Source organism: Takifugu rubripes, chromosome 22, assembly GCF_901000725.2.
Source record: "Takifugu rubripes chromosome 22, fTakRub1.2, whole genome shotgun sequence".
NCBI lineage: Eukaryota > Metazoa > Chordata > Actinopteri > Tetraodontiformes > Tetraodontidae > Takifugu > Takifugu rubripes.
The window spans coordinates 5562905-5583368 of record NC_042306.1 but is presented as its reverse complement, the minus strand read 5'-3'; the positions used below and the strand labels follow the sequence as shown (position 1 = coordinate 5583368).

General features: G+C 40.8%; 1 protein-coding gene across 1 annotated transcript; it reads right to left on the bottom strand.

Annotated features, from left to right (window-relative positions):
• Positions 1-120: 120 nt before the first annotated feature.
• LOC101074745 (MAM and LDL-receptor class A domain-containing protein 1) lies at positions 121-19334 on the bottom strand. The gene is made up of 51 exons (XM_029831517.1): positions 19273-19334; positions 19058-19186; positions 18817-18945; positions 18561-18663; positions 18317-18482; positions 17550-17754; positions 17311-17442; positions 17098-17222; positions 16587-16824; positions 15987-16252; positions 15755-15845; positions 15522-15668; positions 15060-15200; positions 14791-14924; positions 14535-14700; positions 14222-14341; positions 13910-14067; positions 13746-13841; positions 13351-13441; positions 13128-13247; positions 12737-12833; positions 12514-12664; positions 12200-12419; positions 11498-11618; positions 10758-10887; positions 10596-10674; positions 10366-10521; positions 9849-9974; positions 9562-9777; positions 9362-9481; positions 9029-9187; positions 8834-8925; positions 8253-8420; positions 7885-8046; positions 7692-7800; positions 7148-7270; positions 6942-7041; positions 6365-6524; positions 6143-6248; positions 5915-6058; positions 5264-5451; positions 4840-5005; positions 4307-4525; positions 3562-3740; positions 2999-3233; positions 2313-2472; positions 2117-2231; positions 1848-1965; positions 1318-1414; positions 1161-1239; positions 121-1079 (listed from the first exon to the last, which is right to left on the bottom strand). The coding sequence occupies exons 1-51, from the start codon at positions 19298-19300 to the stop codon at positions 981-983; spliced, it is 7179 nt and encodes a 2392-aa protein (XP_029687377.1). The 5' UTR covers positions 19301-19334; the 3' UTR covers positions 121-980.
• Between the last annotated feature and the right edge of the window lie 1130 nt (positions 19335-20464).

The window sequence follows — 20464 nt, the reverse complement described above, 5'->3', positions numbered from 1 at the left end:
CTATCTATTTATCTATCTATCTATCTATCTATCTGCCCAAATGTTTATTTTTAATGTGTATGATTACATTGTGTTTTTCTTCATCTGTCATATAAATACAATAAAAACTATAAACATTAATTATATACGTATATGTTGCCTTTACTCCGTTTCTCAGCTTGCATCACATTAGGTTAAGACAAATCTCACATACATTCAAACAGGCAAAAGCAGAAATTGCAGAAACAGCATAGTTAAAAGAAAGTGTGAGCTGTGCATATGTAAATGTGTATGAAGGATTGTGCTATGATAGAATTAAGCAAAATCTTACTTTCACATTACATAATATAACACAGGATGACATTTATAAGTGGGCAGTTTAGTTATCCACATGGAGGGGGGTTCTGAAACACAGATTACACCAGTTACAGGTTTTATTGGCAACAAAGCTTGATGCGAGGTGGCTGAACAGAAGATGAGGTCTTTAAAGTTGTCACATTCTTTCTTTCTTTTTTTATTGCAGCATTGTCTCCCCATTAAAACTTGGCTGTTGCAAAAGCCAAGACTGTTGCTACGCCCTGAGGAGCATCCACTGCCACCAATTATTGAACTTATTGAATCAACCAAATATATTAATGTGGGAATGTGATTCTGCAATGTAGATACAATTTAGTAAAGGCAATGCAGCGGCATCTCCTTCTGGTAGCATCCTCATTAACCCCTTACCAGCATTAATAGTGAAAAAGTATAACTTCACAATAATATGGATACTGGGGAAGCAATGATATGATTTTCCGGACCCTCTGACCCCATCTGATTTCAGTTCTATGTAGCTAGAAAAGGGTTATAAAACTTAGCAAAGCACTGCTACTCATACCTCACATAAGGAAAATTAACATAAATTTCTAACAGTTACATCAAAATCCAAATCTTTCCAGAGCACAAGCACCTTTCACACATTAAAAATGATGTGTTTGTTTTATTGTAGATGTTATTTTGAATCAAGTATCTGCTGAAGCCTCCGTTCTGGGCCTATTTGACGATGGGTCATAGAGTTGATTATAGAATGAAAAGTCAAATTCTGTTCCGTGTTCCGTCACCTTGAAAGAAGCAGATTTTTGTTTTTTAACAGCGTGATCTTTCTGACTGCAGACAGATATTATCATGCACCTATTACTTACGTCTATTTTACCGTCACAGAGGTCAAACACAGAGCTGTGTGCGGTTGGTTCTTCGTGTTGTAAAATGTTTGGCTGACTCCTAGGACAAATGAGACAAAATAGGTTGGTGCTTTCTGCATTCTTATAAAATTATATGTGTATTGGAACGTTTTTCTACATCGCCTTTCGTTTCCTGTTCAGCATGAAGAGGACAATGCAGAGAATGAGTCCAGCCAGCACAGTCAGGCCAACAGCCAGACCTACATTCACCTCAGCTGCGGACACAGTGATGAGATGTTGCTTTTTGTGCTGTTGTAGTTAGTTCTCCTTTGAAAACTCTCAATGATAGAATCACTGTGTACTTTCATTATCACAAATGGGCACTTTGGAGGTCATGGAAATTTCTGAAAATATTCTTTTGCCGGATTTATTTAAATTAGCTTCCAACAAAATATCTCCATCAGAATATATTCTGATGGATGTATAATTTGCTCCCTTTTAAACAATGTTCATCAACTGTGCTTTATTTTCAAGGAAATATTTGAGGGATTAGTGCTTGTCAAAGTACATTTATAAGGGGTCAGCGCCACAGACAGGAAAGTCCAACAACTTCAAAGAAATTGATTAATACATTTGGCTTTTCTTCACATGAAGTGGCAGTTCACAACCTTGTAACACTATTGGATTCGTTCTCAGACTGTAAAGTACCATTTTCATCAGGAGGACCAACAGGGGGCTGTGAGTAACAGTCACCGGGTAGGACACCAATGTCGTCCAGAGCAATGGCACCCCATGGGGTCATCCCTCTCTGATACACAAACACAAACTATGACAAAAAAGAGAGTTGAAGTTCAGATATCAGAAAAATTCCAAATCATATAAACATATTACAATAAAATATTTCCTCACTACATTTAACTCATCTTGTAATGGTGTCATTAAATCATCAGGACAGATTATTTTTAGCTCTTTCTTACCCAGAAAGCTTCATCATGTTTTATGTGCACACTGGCCTCCTGCCACTTGTCTCCTTTGTTTCCTGACTCCATCCACTTCAAGGTCCCCTCTTCATTACCAGTGGCATGCATTTTTCTGTGACACAGAAATAAATTAACACCACAATGAAATATTTAAAGTATGGTCAGGACCTTAGGCCACAGAAACACTTATTACCTGTCATTTAAGAAAACTCGCAGAGTCCCGACATGATTTCCAGACATGTGATACCAGAATGTCAGGCAATGCCCTCTAGTGGACGGGTGGAACACATCACTAATGAGGAAGGTCCTGTCCCCCCACTCACCCACTGAGCTGTCCACGTACAGGTAATATCCTAGACACAGTTGCACACACAAATTTTCTTTTCAAAATTTCTTGATTGCTGATCTGTGGGATTGATGTTACAGACCTGTTTTGCTTTTTTCTCCCAGGAAATTTACTAGCTTTTTATGTGTGGAATCCTGAGAAGTTAAAGTCTACAATCCATAAAAAAAAAAACCCAACCCTAATTTCCCCCAACCCTTAATATCATTACTAGTACCACGGGAATACAACATAACAACAAACGGTTAACCTGTTTTCATCAGACATCCAGTAAATCTGCCGCGGAGAACAGCCTCACTAAAATATATATGTTGACAATTAAAACAAAAGGTACATGTGAAATAAGCTGAAAAATGGAATATTTAGAAATATTGAAACAAAAAGTGCCATAGATGCTCAGTTTGTGAAATACCTTTAAAAAGTTGTTCATCCTTTGGTGATTTGATGTTTAAAGCCAGTCTCTACTGCCACTTAGTGGTTAAAAGGGTCACTGCATTTATTTATAGAATACTTGGAAGATGACATCTTTTAGTTACCCTGTGATGAGTTTGTTGTGTGATCAATGCTGGGTCCCGTGTTGAGATTCGGCTGGTCTCCCCTCCCACGCAGCCAGTCCTCTTCGTCGACTCCTCCCACGTTGCTCCAGCTACACATGTTGATCTCGAAGTCGCAGTGACCAGGTGAAGGACACTGAGCATCTGTGAGTGTAACATCATCAAATGCCATGTCTCCCACCTGGCTGGGGCCGGCCTTCACACCTTCCACCATGATCTGAGACAGGAATGATAGAAAAGTATGTAAGCAAGTTTTAAATATGCGGGCAAAATAATTTGCTGGCTTAAATAAAGACATTTCTGTACATTCACTGTTTGTTTTGAGGTATAGACGAATCATTATAGATTCTTTCCTCAGTTCTAGACTGGAACTGTATCCATTATGATGAGAAAACAGTTTTTAATTCTACAGCAATATTGTAAGATTATAAGATACTAGTCAATTTAAATCCATCTTAATTTCACAGGAATGGAGACAGATTCAGCTTGTGTCAGTGCACATGTGTGTGCATTTGCGTTCAGGAGCACCAGTGTTTGGGGCTCACCCTGTAAGGCCGATCACGGTACAGAGGACTGGCCTGAGCGAACCTCCAGAGTCGACCCTGATCACCCATTTGAGAGAATAGCAGGGCCGGTGTCTCGTCTGCAGCCTGCTGGTAAATGTTCAGCGTCCCCACTCCTCTTCCATACATGAAGTACCACAGCTGGACGCAAGATCCTTTGCCTGGAGGTGTTTGAAAATGAAACCATGGTTAATTTAGCTTTCAGATATATTTAAATTTATACATGTATAATGTACAGTAGGATGGCTGAATCAAGCCACAATGCTCCATGTCACACAAGGTGTAAATGAAGGATCACCAGAGCTTGTCTTAGCCAACCTAATCTTCAGACCTGTACCCCAATAAAAGAATCTCTAGCATCTAGAATGGATGTACACAAGCCATCAAACAAAGGTGAGATTCTTGAAGTCTTGTACCAGTAAACAGCAACGTGAAGGGCTGCTGAAATGCAGGAACGCTGTGACTAAAAATTAGGGTTATTCCAGCAAACATTGGTTCTCAACATTTCCTTATTCCAACATTTCCTTAGTTTTTCCTTAGTTCAACATATATGTGTTCACTTATATGTGTGGACAATGCATCCACACATTGAACTAATAGCTAATAAATAAAAAGAATTGATCAGGATAGGAAATAATGCATTTAAATTCAGCTTAAATTAAATAACGACCATGAACAATGAACCTCCCCACAAGACATATTCATCAATCTATAATCAATAATACACCTGCAGGATACAGCGGCGAGGACATTCGTGCCGTCTGACCGGCGCGGTCTGCATTGGAAGATGACAGGTAGTAGTAATGGCCCGCCGGGGCGTTGGTGGTGTGGTCGCTGTTTGGCCCAGTGTTTGGGTTGTGGGAGGGGCCTGACTGTCGTACCCAGTCAAAGTCATCGTCAGTCTGCTGCTTCCAGCCGCAACTGTCCTCCTCAAAGTCACACAGGTCTGCAAGCATGAGATTTTACAAAACATGACACAAACATTTGTGCTTGTGGGTCCATTATGAGGACCGGTTCTTGATGTATGTGACTTATTCTGTTTTTGACCTCTAAGTCAAGCCATCTTATGCCAAATTGTGACTGAAAATATCTTTTGTGTTTAAAAAAAAAATAAAATCAAGTTTCCAGCTGTTTCTGCCTCTTTTCTGCCTCTAGTCTCTTCAAATCTAATGTTCTGTTCTACACTAAATGTTTCCTAACAGGACATTTATTGTGAGGACACAATTTACTGCAGCCAGATTTGTTATTAAGGCCTATTACCAGAGGCAGAACAAGGCCCGTTGGTAAGAGAGATGTCATCAACAGCGATGTCTCCCGCCTTTCCTCCAACTGTGGCCTCTAAAATGACTTGGTGGACACTCTGCACGGTCATGTGGATCTGCACCAGCTGCCACTCGTCCCCCTGGTTTCCTGACTTTTGCCACACCTACAGGAAAGACAGGAGGCTGATTCAGTTTGCACAATGAGGATGTGAGGAGATTTATGCAACATTGCGGTGTGCGCCGAAACTGCGCGGCTCACAGTCAACATTCACTTGATTTATGTTATTTTGCAATCAGCATTTCACAACTGTGTGAGCAGGAACAATTAAATATTTCTCAATCAAAGCCGAAGCTGCAGATTGTAAAGGTGTCTAGACTCTACAGGCATTGGTTGAGGATTGGGGATTGGATTTGAGTTGTACCATTGTTTTGTTCCTGGGATCAGTTGTTTGCAGGAGCACCCTGAGGGAGCCAACGGTGGCCCCGAACATGTGGTGCCAAAATGTGAAGCAGTACCCATCGCGGCCACCAGACGGCAAAAGCGGAGTCTTCAGATGGGCCACGTCTCCTGTCACCCTGGCTGAAGAACTGTTGATGTACAGATATTTACCTGCAGAATAAGCATAGTAGTGAGTTGTTCTGTTTGTTTGAGGTGTTTTTGGTGGATGGAGGTAGTCTGCACAGAAGTCTGCACAACCTAACATTGTCACCTCACTACAGTCAAACGCAAGAAGAGTGATAAACGATAAAAATTACAGATTTTTAAAAAAAAAAAAAAAGCCTCAGCTGACTCAAGACACTTTAAAATACCTTAAAATACCAAATTTCAAATACTTTAAAACCCTTTCAAAAACATAAATGAATTGCCAGTGACTGTTAAAAAAAGTGTTCAGTTTCTCTTTTTGTGACCGTTAAATGACACATGAGTGAATCAGAAATGAGTGACTCCAATGCTGAGACTTTTTCCTGGGCAGGAATTTTTCTGGTGAGAAAAACTTGTGGTTCAAAGTTTGGGAACAGTCTGTGCTGACCAACAGTTTTTACAAAAGCACTGTCACTCCTGTTAAAAGCACCTTTTCCAGTGGTGTGATCTCCTGCGGGTCCAGTGTTAGGGGTTTCAGTCGGGCCAGACCTGCTGGTCCAGTCCAACCCATCTTCGGCCCCCTGTGTCCAACCACACAGACCATCCTCAAAGGAACAGTCATATGTCTGTAAAACTGAGGATGCAAACAGGAGTGTGAAATCTGTTGAACCTACCCTTCGAGTCATGCAGCTTTTTAAACACATGATCAACTTTTTACCTGGTACTTTGGAGGATTTTTCACAGTTTAGGAAAGAAATGTCATCCACAGCTATGATGCGGGTGCCAGAAGTGACTTCAGCTTTGCTAATGCCACTGAACCATATCTAAGAAAGCAAATTATTACCCACAGCATTCACACACAGGAGAACCCCCCCCACTATTTTAAATTGACTGGAAGAGTTGTGAGTCTAAACTGTTCAGCATGGGCTCAGACACATACCCTGTAAGGCTGCTGATGCAGGCCTATAGGTAGATTCTCTGGGGTCCAGTTGGACAGAGTACTGTCACTGCGTGACCAGAGGATTGCTTCACTCCCCTCAGCTTGCTGCATAAGCACTCTGAGTGACCCAGCACTCCTTGTACTGATGTGGAAGTGAAACCTGCGTTTAGGAAAGAAGGAAGGAAGAAGGGGAGAGTGTTGGATGCATGAGCGGAGGCTATTGAGCAATTCATATTTTAAAAATTTGAGTCTGCACCGAGATGCAAAAGCCTGGGACAGGGTGCTAACAAGGGAAACACAGTGGGCATTAATATAAACAAAGTGAAATTGGTTCGTTGATGTCCGTGAAGGTTTGTTTATCCGGTCTGATGAACCTAGACCGGACGGTGTACCAGCTGTTACCACTGGGTGGAGCAAGATAACTTTAACCGCTCCGACTTTTGTTACGTATGAAAATACTAGCTACGCATTAAGACGGAACAGCATCTTGTCCTTTCTGACAATACTCATTCAGCGTAGCTCTTCACTAAGCGACAGGCACGTCAAGAAAACCCACCCGAGCCCTGGCAACACTCACAGAATCTGGCAGTAGGGGGACGATGGGGGCAGTGGGGGACTCTGAAGTCGGGCCTCACTCTGTGCGGACCCCTGGCTGAAATTCATACTCATGTAGTAGCCTGAGAATGACAGGGAGTGTCAAATCAATACGTGAACGGCTGAATGTGATGCCGAGGAGCTGATACAGCTGCTTTAAAAAGATGTCCAGTCAGTCATTTCAATCACCTGCATTTGTTGTGTGATCACTGGGTGGGATGGTGTCATTACTGGCTTTCTGTCTCTGCCACTTCATTTGTCCAACACTGGTGTCATTCCAGCCACAGTCGTCCCTCTCAAACGTGCAGGAACCTGAAAGAGAACCATTCATGAGAGGAATTACTCTCACATACGCTCCCTGCATAGCTACACAAACATCTGCTAACCAGGAAATTAATGTAGTGTCAGGATCCCCATGAAACTACAAGACACAAGAAAAGAAATAGAGACATGACCCCATTCGGACGTGACCCCCCCCCCCCCCCAAATAATGTCTGTACATTTGTCCCCATGTCTGTGCACACAATGCAGGCCCATCCATCCATCCATCCATCCATCCATCCATCCATCCATCCATCCATCCATCCATCCATCCAAAGTTGCTGATGCTTCCCAGCAAACAGTTTCCTGTTCTTTTTCTGAACCATCAACTTTATCTCTATTAAGTTGCCATCCTACAATTATTGTTGGATCATATACACTGCTGACACAATGATGTATCACATCAGCTCACCACAGCCCTCCTCGTCTTCCCCTTGTGGACAGTCAGGAAGATAATTGCACCGTTTCGTTGTCAGGACACACACTTTTCCTGCTGACTGCCAACAGAAAAACTCATTCTCCTGCAACACAAAGCAAGGGTGAAACAACCGATGATCATGTCCATTATTTGATTTGCTTTTCTCCTTCAGACATTTGTGATGTACCTGACATGGATGGGTGGGGCCCGTTGTGGTAGAGGGTGCATTTGAGGTTGTGCTTGGGCTGGATGTGGGCGAGGTTTTGAATACGCACTCCCTTGAGAAAGAGATGTCATCCAAAGCAACAAGCCCCCTGTGTCCATGACCTCTTTCATATCTGAAGACAATCTAATTGGAAAAAACATCCCCAACATTGTACCACTTTTCCTGACTCTCAGCACCATTGTTTGCAAGCAGGCTCTGTATAAATTTGAATGAAAATCTTCTCAGGCAATGACAAAATTGACCTGATCTGTGGCAGGCGAGATGGAGTATTTACTTAAGTATTGCTTAAGTATTGCTCCTCTATCACTTAAGTATTGCTCCTCTCTCACCTTACTGTTGTCTGAGGATGAGAATGTGGCCTCAGCTCTCTGCCAGTTGTAACTCTGTGAGATCTCAGTGAGCGATAAGAGACTGTCGTTAGCACCAGTGCCTAGTGTCCTGGACCAGACCGTCAGTGAGGCTGCAGCATCTCCCAAGCTGAATACGTAGAATCTCACCTGGTGTGATGGTAGAGGAATGGTTGAAAATTGGATGATAATTAAAAAGTCATCATCCTGTTAGTGTAATATTTATTTCAAATTAATGTTTCCTTCATCTGAAAGTGTGAATGAGAGGAAAGAGTCACCTTTACGATTGTTGTAGTTGAATTTAAATGATTTATAATTGAAATTAAAGATGCCGTCTTGAGAAACCTATATTCCTAACCTATTTTCATGCTAGCGTGCTGTGTTGGCACTGGCTAATATTTATCTCAATTCCAAATAATGATCTCTGTGAATCGTGCTATTGCCTGATTACCACTGCATTATTTGCATAAATTTAGAGGACTTAATAATGTGCTTTAATAAACCTAGGCTAACCTTTCCACACTAAATTTTTGATAAACTTATATGTGACTCTAGTTACCTACAGTGCAATTAAAGCTGGGCAGTAAAGTAGTTGAAAGCATCTCTGATGTACGGCCAGCCTCAGTTGTGTGTGGCTCCGGAATGACATAGTGACCTATTTTTAAGAAAAAGTAATTGCGCAATCAATAAATATTCCATTGACAGTCTAATGGTGGTGATAGTCATACTTATCTTAATGGAAGCTCAGAGGTTTCTACCTGCTGCAGAGTTCTGGGTGTGATCCCTCTCAGGTCCAAATGTAGGCCAGGCATCTGCTCCTCTCTGTCGTATCCACTTAGCGTGAGGCGTGTCTACATCATTTTCCCAAGAACACAGGCCCTGTTCAAAGTTGCAGCGCTCCTCAAATCCATTTGGCTCTATTTTATTATTAGTGAAGAAAAAGAAAGCAAAAACCCTAAAAGCTGAAAATTTTCCATTTCGCTCAACTGAAAATTGTGATTCTATTGTTTTTTTTTTTCCTGCTCTCAGTTGTAAAATGCCTAATTTCAAATTTCTATCACGTTGCTGCTGCGACTCTTTGGAAATCTCACCGCAGTTGATCTCATCTGAGCGGTCCCCACAGTCATCGCTGTAGTCGCACAATTGGTTGGACTCCACGCACACGCTGTTGATGCACTTGAACATGTTGTCAGGACATGCAGGCTGAGGCTCTGTGAAGGCATCCAAAGATTGTAGAAATGTATCCTCTAAAGAAATGCCGATAATGAAAGTCCAGGCTGAACTGAACTACCAGGCAGAGTGCAGTTGGTGAAACTGATGTCGTCAATAGCAACGTGGCCGCGCTTGTTGAAGGTCCTGGAGCCTTCAAATGTGATAGAAAAATCCTGAGGCATTCGGCCCACTATGATGATGCCAGGACGCCAAACATCTTCGTGGCCGACAGTTTGCCGCCACAGCGTGGTCACCTGGGAACCCTCTCTCATCACCACATCCAGTTGGGCTTCATCTGCACCACATTTAATCACACTCAAATGGACCAAAATCATGTTTATCCAGTGTGCACATAGGCAGAAATACCTTCTACATATATGCTGTAGTAGAAGTGCAGAGTGCAGGTGGTGCTGGCCTGTGTCATGGTTGGGCTCTGCAGAGCTGCAGGGCTCACATTTTCTCCTGTCTTAGGTTTCAGTGCCATGTACCAACCTAAAAATGATCAAATAAAGACAGTCCAACAGGGTCCAAACAGACACAGACTACAAACAGCACTTGATAATTCTTATTTCCTGGTGTGTGTGTGTGTGTGTGTGTATGTGTGTGTGTGTGCAGCTAATGATTAAACACAGAAGGACTTTTAGGCATTACAGAGTAACTCAATAATTGTGATTAGACCATCAAAATTTCAAAAACACCACATCTGAACAAAGATGGTAGTAGCATTTATATTGAAAAAAGGAAATGCAATAAATCTCACTTCCTGTTTTCTTGTACTATTGTCTTGTCAGTATAATATCAAATATGTTTACACTCAGTATTAAATGATTCGATTTCAACTGGAAAATATTGATTTGATCGTTGATTTGGTGCGCATCCTCACCCAGCTCAGTACCCACTGTATGGTCCTTAGCGGGTCCAAAGCTCTCACAAGTGTTTCTCCCTCTCACCCACTGAGACTGGCCCACACTGCTGTCCTCCCAGCCGCATGTCCCGTTTTCAAATGAGCAACCCACAAATTCTGAACTTGTTTCATTGGCTACAAGAGGGGGAGAAAAAGAGCAGAGCGTAAAACTCGGTTTTGCAGACAGAAAGCAAAAATTACTGCCGCACCTGGACAGATGCCGAGCGTGACAGTGATGTCATCGACAGCGATGAAGCCTTTGTTGTTGGTTTCTGCCTCAATGAGTACCTGGAGCATTGAGAAACAGAGAAAATGACTGAGAAGGTATTATTCCTTACAGCATCTCTATCTCTGAGCAACATTCAGCATACTTGAAAAGGTCTGGTGGTGGTTACAGACTGAGAGAACCTGATCCAGTTGCTTTCGCTGCTGTTACTGTGAAACATGAGCTGGCTCTCAGATGGTCCAGAACGAAGGTACACCCTCAACATGCCCGAGTCGCTGTTGAAAAACCCACAAATGTCCATCAGTCCATCTTTTTTCTGCTAACCACCACTTTCTAGTCTGGATCACAAAGGTGCTTGAGCAGGACCCACATTCCCTCAGGAACACACAGGTGGAGTCAATTAAAAGTCTGCAATCAACCTTAATGAGCATATTGTTTGGTAAAGGCCTCATAGACAGCCCCCGGGCTAGAATTCCTCCCAGAATCTTTCTTCTATGACGTGATGCCCGCCATGTTGATTGGTTTCAGTACATGAATCCAAACAAAATTAAATTATTACCAACTCAGTTTCCTACAAATGTTGACTTCCCAGGAGCTTTTGGAGCACAGCTAAATATTGCGAAACCAGACGCAGCTTCATGTTTTTAAGATAGAAGCGCTACAAGGGTGTTCAAGTTTGACCTGAATCCTCTGTCAAACAGTTGATCTGTCTAACGCTTCAACTCTGACACAAATCACTCTTGCACAGAGAAGCAGGTGATTCGAGACTAAATGACACTTCACACTTCCTCAGGAAGCTAGTGAGGAAACTAAACAGGATAAACAAAAGCATCCCTCCCCCTGGAGACCCTTGATGTGCAGTTTTATTTTTTCCTTTTTTCTGACCTGCTGTTCATATGGTACCACAGGCTGAAACAGACAGTTTCTCTCAGGTGGATCCATTCTGACAACACATGAGCAACACTGCTGCGGTTGAGATGCTGTGAGGAGCTCAACAAGAACCAACCTGGTTTGAAGAAAAAAAAAACAATAAAAAAAAGCAAATACACTTTGGATATTTTGACATGTTTCCTGTCACACATCAGGGAGAGCATGAACACCACATCAGCAACATCTAGATTATTGTTCCTTTAATGATTCTGAATCTGTCACAGCTTCAGTTTCACAGTTCTTCGGACATGAGGAAATAGTGTGTGGTTGGTTGTTTTACTCAGGAAAAGGACATAAGTCAGGGATACGCAAAGGAGAAGTTATTAAGTAACAAGGTCAGTGAAACAGCACCCACGGCAGTTCCAATTAGTCATAACCTGATGGACAGTTTGCTTTAAGCATAACTTTATTTAGTTTACCTATCCAAGTGTTTTTTGACACCTCCCGCCAATTAGACAATTCAGAGGTGACTATAATGGTGGATTACAAATATAAATAAAAAAGCCATGTATGAAAAATAAGTAGATGATCTAAAATAATTTGCTCATGCAGAAGTAAGAAAGTAAGAAGTAAGACAAATATTTATTATTTATTATTATTGGTGGGATTTTTCTTTTGCATGTTAATGTTTTAGTGCAGATATGAAAGCATATCTACCCTCTGGCGTTTGAGTGGTGTGGTCTGCTTCTGGACCACGGAAGCCTCCATTGGCCAGCACCCAGTCGTGTCCATCTTCCCTGTGGACGTTGATCCAGTTGCACTGTCCAGACTCAAAGTCACAGCTCCCTGGAGGATGGCAGGCTCCGTCCCTCAAAGAAACATCATCAACTTTCATTGTAGCGTTGCTGTCTGGACTGTGGATGGTCTGCAACACCACCTGGTTAAGGACATAAGATTAACAGGTATAGCAAGAAAAACCCTACTTGCTTTTTGATTTACAGTCAAAGATGCCAGTCTGACAGTTTTGTTACCTTAAATTCAACAGGAGATGACACGGTGACTTCTGCAACCTCCCAGCTTGAAGACACTACTCCAGATTGTTTCCAAAGAACAATCGACAGTTGCCCACTCCTCAGCACATGCATGGTGAGGCTGTCAGTTGATCCTGCAGGTAACCAGTACCTGAACATGAACAAGGACAATGTTTCATTAACAATGGTAAAATCATGTAAACCTGTGATTGAAGGCACTTACCAGAAACGGACACACATCTCAGTCGTTGGGGTTAAAGGAGGTGAGAGCAGTTGCGCTATGGTTTTCTCCGTAGAATTTTTCACAGTCACATAGAAACCTATAACAAAGAGACAGTGTGCACTCTCCTACCTCTGTCACACAAGTAAACAAACATATTGAAAATAACCTAAAACAAATTTAAACAAAGCTGGACAGCCATGCTAAATTAGCCTACATGCCTAACCGGGTACAGATACAATGCTCATCAGTTCAAAAAATGTGATGGATGGGCCAATGACCTTTACTGAACCCTAATCTCATATTAGGCATGTTTATGTCCAACGTTTGTCATAGCCAGCTATGATTTTTTTCAAGATTGTCAAGCAATGATGACAGTTCTTTTTGTACTCACCATTATCTGTTCCACGGGTATGATCCACCTCTTCCTCTGTAGCTCTTTTGCGGATCCACTGACCCTTGTGGGTAACACTGTTGTGAAAGCCACACAGGTCGTAATCAAACCCGCACATGTCTTGAAAGGGTGTAAAAAAAAAACGCAAGGCAAAGTCATTATCATCTGGGAATTGTTTTGAGGCTTTCTCATCATCACAGTTTGATGGCCTTTGATTACATACTCTTATCCACACAGGGACCCTCCCTCACTGTGATGTCATCAATGGCAATAAATCCTTCACTGATGGTGTTTCGATGAGCAGTGATTATCAGCTGTGGATGAATATTTACATTTCTGAGTTACTGAAATACTGAAATACTGAAAGCATGAAAGTGTTGTCTTGAATGCATACAGCATTTGGTACATAAACATGAGAAGTAGAAAGAAAGCAGTAGGTATCTGCATATTGGACAAGATTACAATTTTAGAAGTCATATTATTTGTCCTCCAGGTGTATTTTCAATATTTTTTAATCTTACTTCCCATAGTCAATCATTGGCAACTAGATGGACACTTGTTTAAGGCATTAATATAAGACATTGTTATTGGACAAACACAAACAAAGGTTAACTTTACCCGTGATGTGTCCTGTCTGTTGACAGTTATTTCTGCATGAACCCACTCTGGTTTCTGTGTTCCCCGACGAGTCCAGACTACATCTTCAGATGATTTCTAGAATAACAGCAACTAATTATAGGCCAAAAGGACAATAATGAAGCCGTACTAATGAGCTCCCATACTATTTCCAACAGTAGATCCAGGGTAGACACTGAAGGCCCGAGCATGTGATACCAGAATCCAATGCAGATATGTGATGATGTAACCTTGAGAAGAGGAACGGAGATGACCGCTCGCTCCACATTGTTTATTCCAGATCCATTTAAAACCAGGAAGAGTCCTTAGGTAAGAAAATAGATAGGCTGCCTTATTAGTATGTGGTGAAATCAGATAATGTCTGTTCTATATGATATTTCTTCTTTTCACTGTTTTTTTGACAGCCAGTTTTTTACTCTCAATTCATTCCCCGTTTAGAAATGCAGGTACATTAATACCCTCATTATTTCCGACAGTATGGTCGTACTGAGGTCCATCCCAAGGCAGGTCCACTGGAAGTCCTTTACTGCGTGTCCAGTTCACATCACCACTGACCTCCTGGACCCAACTGCACAGACCTGGTTGACAAAATATGCTCTGAATTGCCAAAAATGTTCCAGCAGAGGGACATTTAAAAAAGATTGAAAACACAGGCGAAAGAAGTTAAAATCTGTCTTGTCCTTGTCAATTCTATATTACTAAACACAGTTTTTGATTGATACCACAAAAAGGTTATCAAAATGCCATTTTGCATTTTAAAATGAGCTTCACCGTGTTCAAAAGTGCAGTCCATAGCAGACGGCGGGGAGCTGGTCGTGGTGGGAGGGTTGGGAGTGGTGGTTGGGGTGATTTCATTGCAAGACTCATTCCTCATAATGTAGATGTCATCCAGAGCGATGCTCATATCACTACAGCTACAGTTGGCTTGTAAAATAAGCTTTGAGGAAGGACAATAATTAGTAAAAAAAAATAATAGAAGGAATGTAATTATTATATTTATAAGTTTATTGTAATTGTGAAATAGTACCCGATGAGGATGTTCTGCACTGTAATCCACTCTTTCCTGGATCCACGAGCTGTTCATGAACCCAAATGTGTTCAACACAGGATACAGGCTGACAGAATCATTCACAAACACTAATAGTTGGATTTTTGAGTGATCTGAAAGCACAGAAACTCAACATTAGGACTGAAATATGTGCTTAACACGTGACCCATATTCTTTGAATGTTAAATGTGGCTAAATAAGTGTTACAGTCATGTAATGTTAACACCAGTGAACAAAGCTATACTCACTATCAGTGAGCCATCCAGCTGCGTAGTGCCACACCTCCAGGCAAGCTCTCTCTACTGCATCCATTGTTTCACTCTCCAGTCGAGCAACTTGTTCTTTGTCAGACTTGGGATGGGAGATGGGATTGAAGAATGCAAAATGACCTAAAGATTGGAAAAATATATAATTCTTTACTAAAGAGCAGTCACATGTTGTTATAATAACTGTTACTGTACCCTTTGTCCTGCTCTTTCTGGCCAGACAACACTTGCGGCCATACAGAATTATACTCTTTTTTCAATATACATAAATATTATTTTTTTCTAAAATAATGCTGGCAATATATAACTGTCTATGAAATAGAGTCAAGGGAAGTGTAGAGAAGGGCTTTATTTATGATCAGAATAAATAGAAAGAGCAAGAGGTAGATTAAAATATGGAAATACAACTTTATTAAGAAAAGAATTGTACTGGTGGTTACATACCCAGAGCAGTGTTTGTGGTGTGGTCCCTTAATGGAACATGGTGACCTTCACTTTCACCTGAGAGCCAGTCCCAGTCCACTCTAGACTGGGGGTTGACAGGATAACTGTTTACCCACCCGCAGAAGTCCATTTCAAAGTCACAGACACCTGACCAAGAGAGATGCTTGAACAGTTCACGGCCATACTCAGAGACATAATTGGCTAGGCATATTTTTTAACACTGTAGTTCGAACCTGTTGGGGGACAGTGGCCATCTAGAACAGTTAGGTCATCGATGGCAATATCTCTCCTCTCTCCAGTCCCAACAATTGCCTCAAAAATCACCTGTCAGTCAAAACAACAGAGAATAAAAGACTCACAAAGTCATAAAATCTTAATGAAATTTAAATATGTGACTTGAGGTGCCTTTGAAACTTGGACTAATTAAAGGCTAATATTGTGCCGTGAGGAATGAACTACCAGTACCTGATATGGGGTACTGGAACGTAACGTCACTCTTCCATGCCTCCAGTGTTTCCCCTGATTTCCCTTTTGGGTCCAAAGTGGGACAGATTCCCTGGAGTTCTCAAAGGTTTGAAGGTAAATGTTTAGTTCTCCCACTTCACTTCCCTCCATGTAGTACCAGAACATCAAACACTCCCCATCAGATGCAGTCGGCTCCATTACCGCAGTCATCATTGCACCTCTAGCCCCAACAGGATGATTCCACAAGTGGGCGCTCAAATAGAAACCTACACACAGTAAGCATTATGTGTTTACTTTGCTTTTAAGACTACAGTATCATGTCTAATTCCCATATGCATCCGCTCTCCCTCTTCATCATAAACCTCATGACCTAATGCTAATTCTAATTTTATGTTTAAAATTCTACTCTAGTTTGAGTGAAGTGAAAACTGAATCACCTGTGTCAGATGTAATTCTAAAACTTAGTCAATTGTGACACACCAATTGCCAGTGATTCTGTGAAATACTAAGTAAAAAAAAAAGACTAAAGTGCAACTTTCCTGACCTGCCAACATGACCTGAAAACTTCAAGGTGGATAAATCAAAATCTTAGTTACAAACCCTGCTCTGTCCCCAGAGTATGATCTGTGGCTGGCCCTGAGGAGTTGGCTGGTTGGGATGATCCTCTGATTCGCATCCAGCTGAAGTTAGCAGCCGGTTGGGGCAGCAGACCACAGAGGGAGCCCTGGAAGGTGCATTCCCTCTCAGGAGGGCAAGAACCAGACTCACTGGGGTACACCATGATGTCAGTAATAGCTATCCTGCCTTGATTTCCGCCCACCATGGCTTCTATAATAAACTGCAAAAGTTGAAACAGATCTTGAAAAATACTAGTTTGTCTTACTACTTCATAGTTTTGAATGACCATATTTAATCAGCACAAGAGTTTTACATTGCAGCATTAGTGGGAAGGAGCAGTGAAGATACCATCAATTGGACATTTAAAACCTGGTAAAAACCTTATGCATCTACTACGTAATGCTTTCAATGAAAGGAAATAATGTCCCATTAATCTAGGCAACTTTTGTATCAAGAAGAGGGGAAAAAGTGAGAAGACATACAATAGAATTACCTGTATTGGTTTTGAACTTTTGAAAGTTAGGTCTGCAAATCTCCATTTGCTTCCTTGAGTTCCACTTCTTATCCAGGTAATCATCTCTTCCTCACCAGAATACTTTGCGATAAACTTCAATGAACCTGTTTAAGACATAAACAGGAACTGGGCATTCGACCAGAAATAAAATCAGGTCAACAAAAACAGTGCCTTAGACAGAGGAGAGCATACCAATGCTGTTACCAAATATGTGATACCAGAAGCTCACGCAGATGTTTTGACCAGCAGTCTGTGGGTAACTGATGAGTCTGGCTGCAGATGAGATATTTAAGCCATATTTGGCAGTTATGACCATATAGGAATCTGTAGAGAAGGGAGAAATATATTTCCTATTAAATATTTATTAAATCTTACATAATAATGTTCAATCAGATCAGACAATGGCAAAAGAGATAAACATAAAAACTCACTTTTTTCATTCAATTTATCATTGCTTCTCTCCCACAGAAGGCCTGCAGTGTAATCATGGTACCAGGAACATGTGTCGTTTTTGAAATCACATGAGAGCTGGTCAGAGCCTGCTGGAACATCTTTATCTGCACAATTCTCAAACTGGATGTCATCCAGCACGATGACTGGTTTTGTGGCGAAGGGAGGGCTGTATGATAGTTGCAGCTGCAGGAAAAAGGCCACCAAATGCCTCGTGAATAACTTTATTCCCTCAGAAAAGACATTTTATGGTACATCAGTGACTGTGTGGTCTTTGCAATATATCCAGCTGCATTGATTTGCAGACTGCAGGAGTTCAATTGAGTTCTGAGGATTTTCTTTTCCTAATTTGAAAAATTATCTTTGCAACAACTGTCAACAAATGACAGTATTTGTTGCGTCTTTTTGAGTCGGTTTAGGTCTCATTGGTGTGTCCCAGCCTTAGAGGCATTAAAACAAGGGGATGAACCTATACAAAAACATGTTATATGATTTGACATGCCACTCTTTTTTGAAAGTGTGTTTGTGAGGGTACATAATTAGGTGAAAATGAGACTTCTAATTATGTTCCAAGTATCTGCAAATTAAAATGGGTCTTGTGAGGTCATAAATCCTGTCCTAGTGGAGAACTGTGAATACTAACAAACCTTGAGAGGCATACAGTAGCAGCAAGGTCAAATATAAAAATGCAGCAAAAAAAAAGTCATTCTGATTGAAGGAAATTTTAGTAACTATTTCACTGACTCACCCTGTATCCTCCTGGCTGATTACCAAGAAAAGCTTTAGCCTTCTTCCACTCAGTTATGCTATGTTCTGAAATTTTCAGCAAACTTTTCTCATCTTTGTCTCTGACCATCTTCAGTTCAAGAGATGATCTTAATATTGGTGAGGGATCATAAATACAATACCAGAAGCTGAAAAACATAAAAAAGTCCAAAAAAAGGTTAGCTTGTGCTGCAATAGTCAAGAAAATGCTCATTTTTTAGAAATACCTGATTTGACAGCCCAGAGCAGCTGGTTGATCAACAGAATACTCCATTTTAGCTTTGTCAGTGAGCCAAAGATTTTGCTTCATATGTACATGCATAACATATCCTGCATCAAGCAGACAACTGGGCATTATTAAATATGCTTTCAAGGGTATGGCCTTTATTAAAATCAGATCAGAACACTTTTCTAAGGTGACAAATTTCAGGTAACAAGAAAAGCATCAACACAAATGACCAGCAACTGATGGCTGATATTTACCTGATGGACTTCCTGAGGTATGGTCAACTCCAGGTATCAAGGTGAAATTAGCCATTTCCCTCGTCCATAGGTAGGAAATATCACTGGTGTCATTCCAGCCACAGGAGTGATGCTCAAATGTGCACGAGCCTTTAAAGGAAAGACGCAAAATTTACAGTTCTGGTATGGTAAAAACTTTACAAACCAGAAATGGCTGAGAATTGAAACGTCAAAACACTTTCTAGTGTATAAATATGACTACCGCAGAACTCCTCATCTGAGCTGTTTTCACAGTCTGTTTTGATATCACAGACGAGTGAAGGTGAAATGCATTCTTCATGATTACATGTGAACTGCCCATCAGAACAAGAGGAAACAATTGCCACCAGTGCTGTAAGAGAACATAATAATGTTATTCTGCATTTTTATATATGGTACCAATATAATCTGTACTACTGTACCATAAAGGCCCCTTACCTGACAGCACAACAAATACCCACTTCATGTCTTCAGAATGTTGAGAAAATTCAGTGTTTATGAAACATGACTGCAACTGGAGCCGCCGGCCTGATCAAGGTTGTAATATTGCAGTAATATTGCACTGCCAATTGTAGAGCTGAGAACATCCTTATCAGTGTCCTAAAGTCCAGCTGGTTCTTGATAAACTGCAGTTCCTTCACTTTATGACCACCATTTGATGCCCCACTTCATTTACAGTAAGTGAGGCTAAAACAATTTCCAAGAACTCTTAAATATATGATTAGAAATGTACATTAAAAATATAAAAAACATAAAAGTAAAAATGCATATCCATGTTGTTGTGACCAGAACACATTAAGAAGCAGGCTTAGCACAATATTAAATGTGATAAAATGATCCTGTTAATTACAATGCGTCAGTTCTGCACTGTTGTCTTATCTGATGGCAGATAAATATGCTGTACTCTGCAGAATGAATTTACTTTTGGCTGTACATACGTTGCTCTTTACTAGACAGTTTTTAACACCAGTTTCCACATAAGTTTGTGGTGCAAATCTAATTAACAGTTTTCTCACATGCGTCTTCAAACTAACTAAGGCACAGGAGACCCTCAAGATGTCAAGCCACCTTTCACCTGTGAAGTGCCTGTCGCTAAAAGTGATAACATTGTCGGAGCAAAGGTCTGAACATCTTTATAGCAGATCCGCAAGAGATCCCAATTCTCAGAAATCATTAACGCTCATTAAGACATTAACTGTCTGTGTGACATGTAGTACTCTACACTGCACACGTAGTGTACATTAGCAATTAAAAAAATTAGCCTCAATAATGCACCCTGTCATGTTATTAAAATATGTTATTATACCATACCATATTTTGTAGTGTAAAATAATAGTATATTATAAATCTAATAAATTGTTGTTTAGTTAGAAGTTAAATATTCACATAAAGTCTTTTGCTCTCTCTACCACACATAATTTTTGCCAGTATGAAGTAGAGAACATATCCTTTCTTGATTATATTGTATCATTTCATTGTGGTGTTGCTGGGAATTTGCACATTTAAAGTTTATCCTACCAACATTCTCATTAGGGGTTTATGGAATTTTACTATGACTTATCTAAATTATGAATGTTATGAAGGACAATTCTGCTCAGACACTATACAAAATTAAGCCACAATATCTAAG

Excerpts from the sequence above, each read along its gene's own strand:
- LOC101074745 (XM_029831517.1), bottom strand. The coding sequence starts at position 19,300 with ATGAAGTGGGTATTTGTTGTGCTGTCAG. Across the intron at positions 13,842-13,909 it reads TGGATCTACTGTTGGAAATA|AAATCATCTGAAGATGTAGT; the intron begins GTATGGGAGCTC and ends CTGTTATTCTAG. Across the intron at positions 5,452-5,914 it reads AGATCACACCACTGGAAAAG|GTAAATATCTGTACATCAAC; the intron begins GTGCTTTTAACA and ends CTTATTCTGCAG.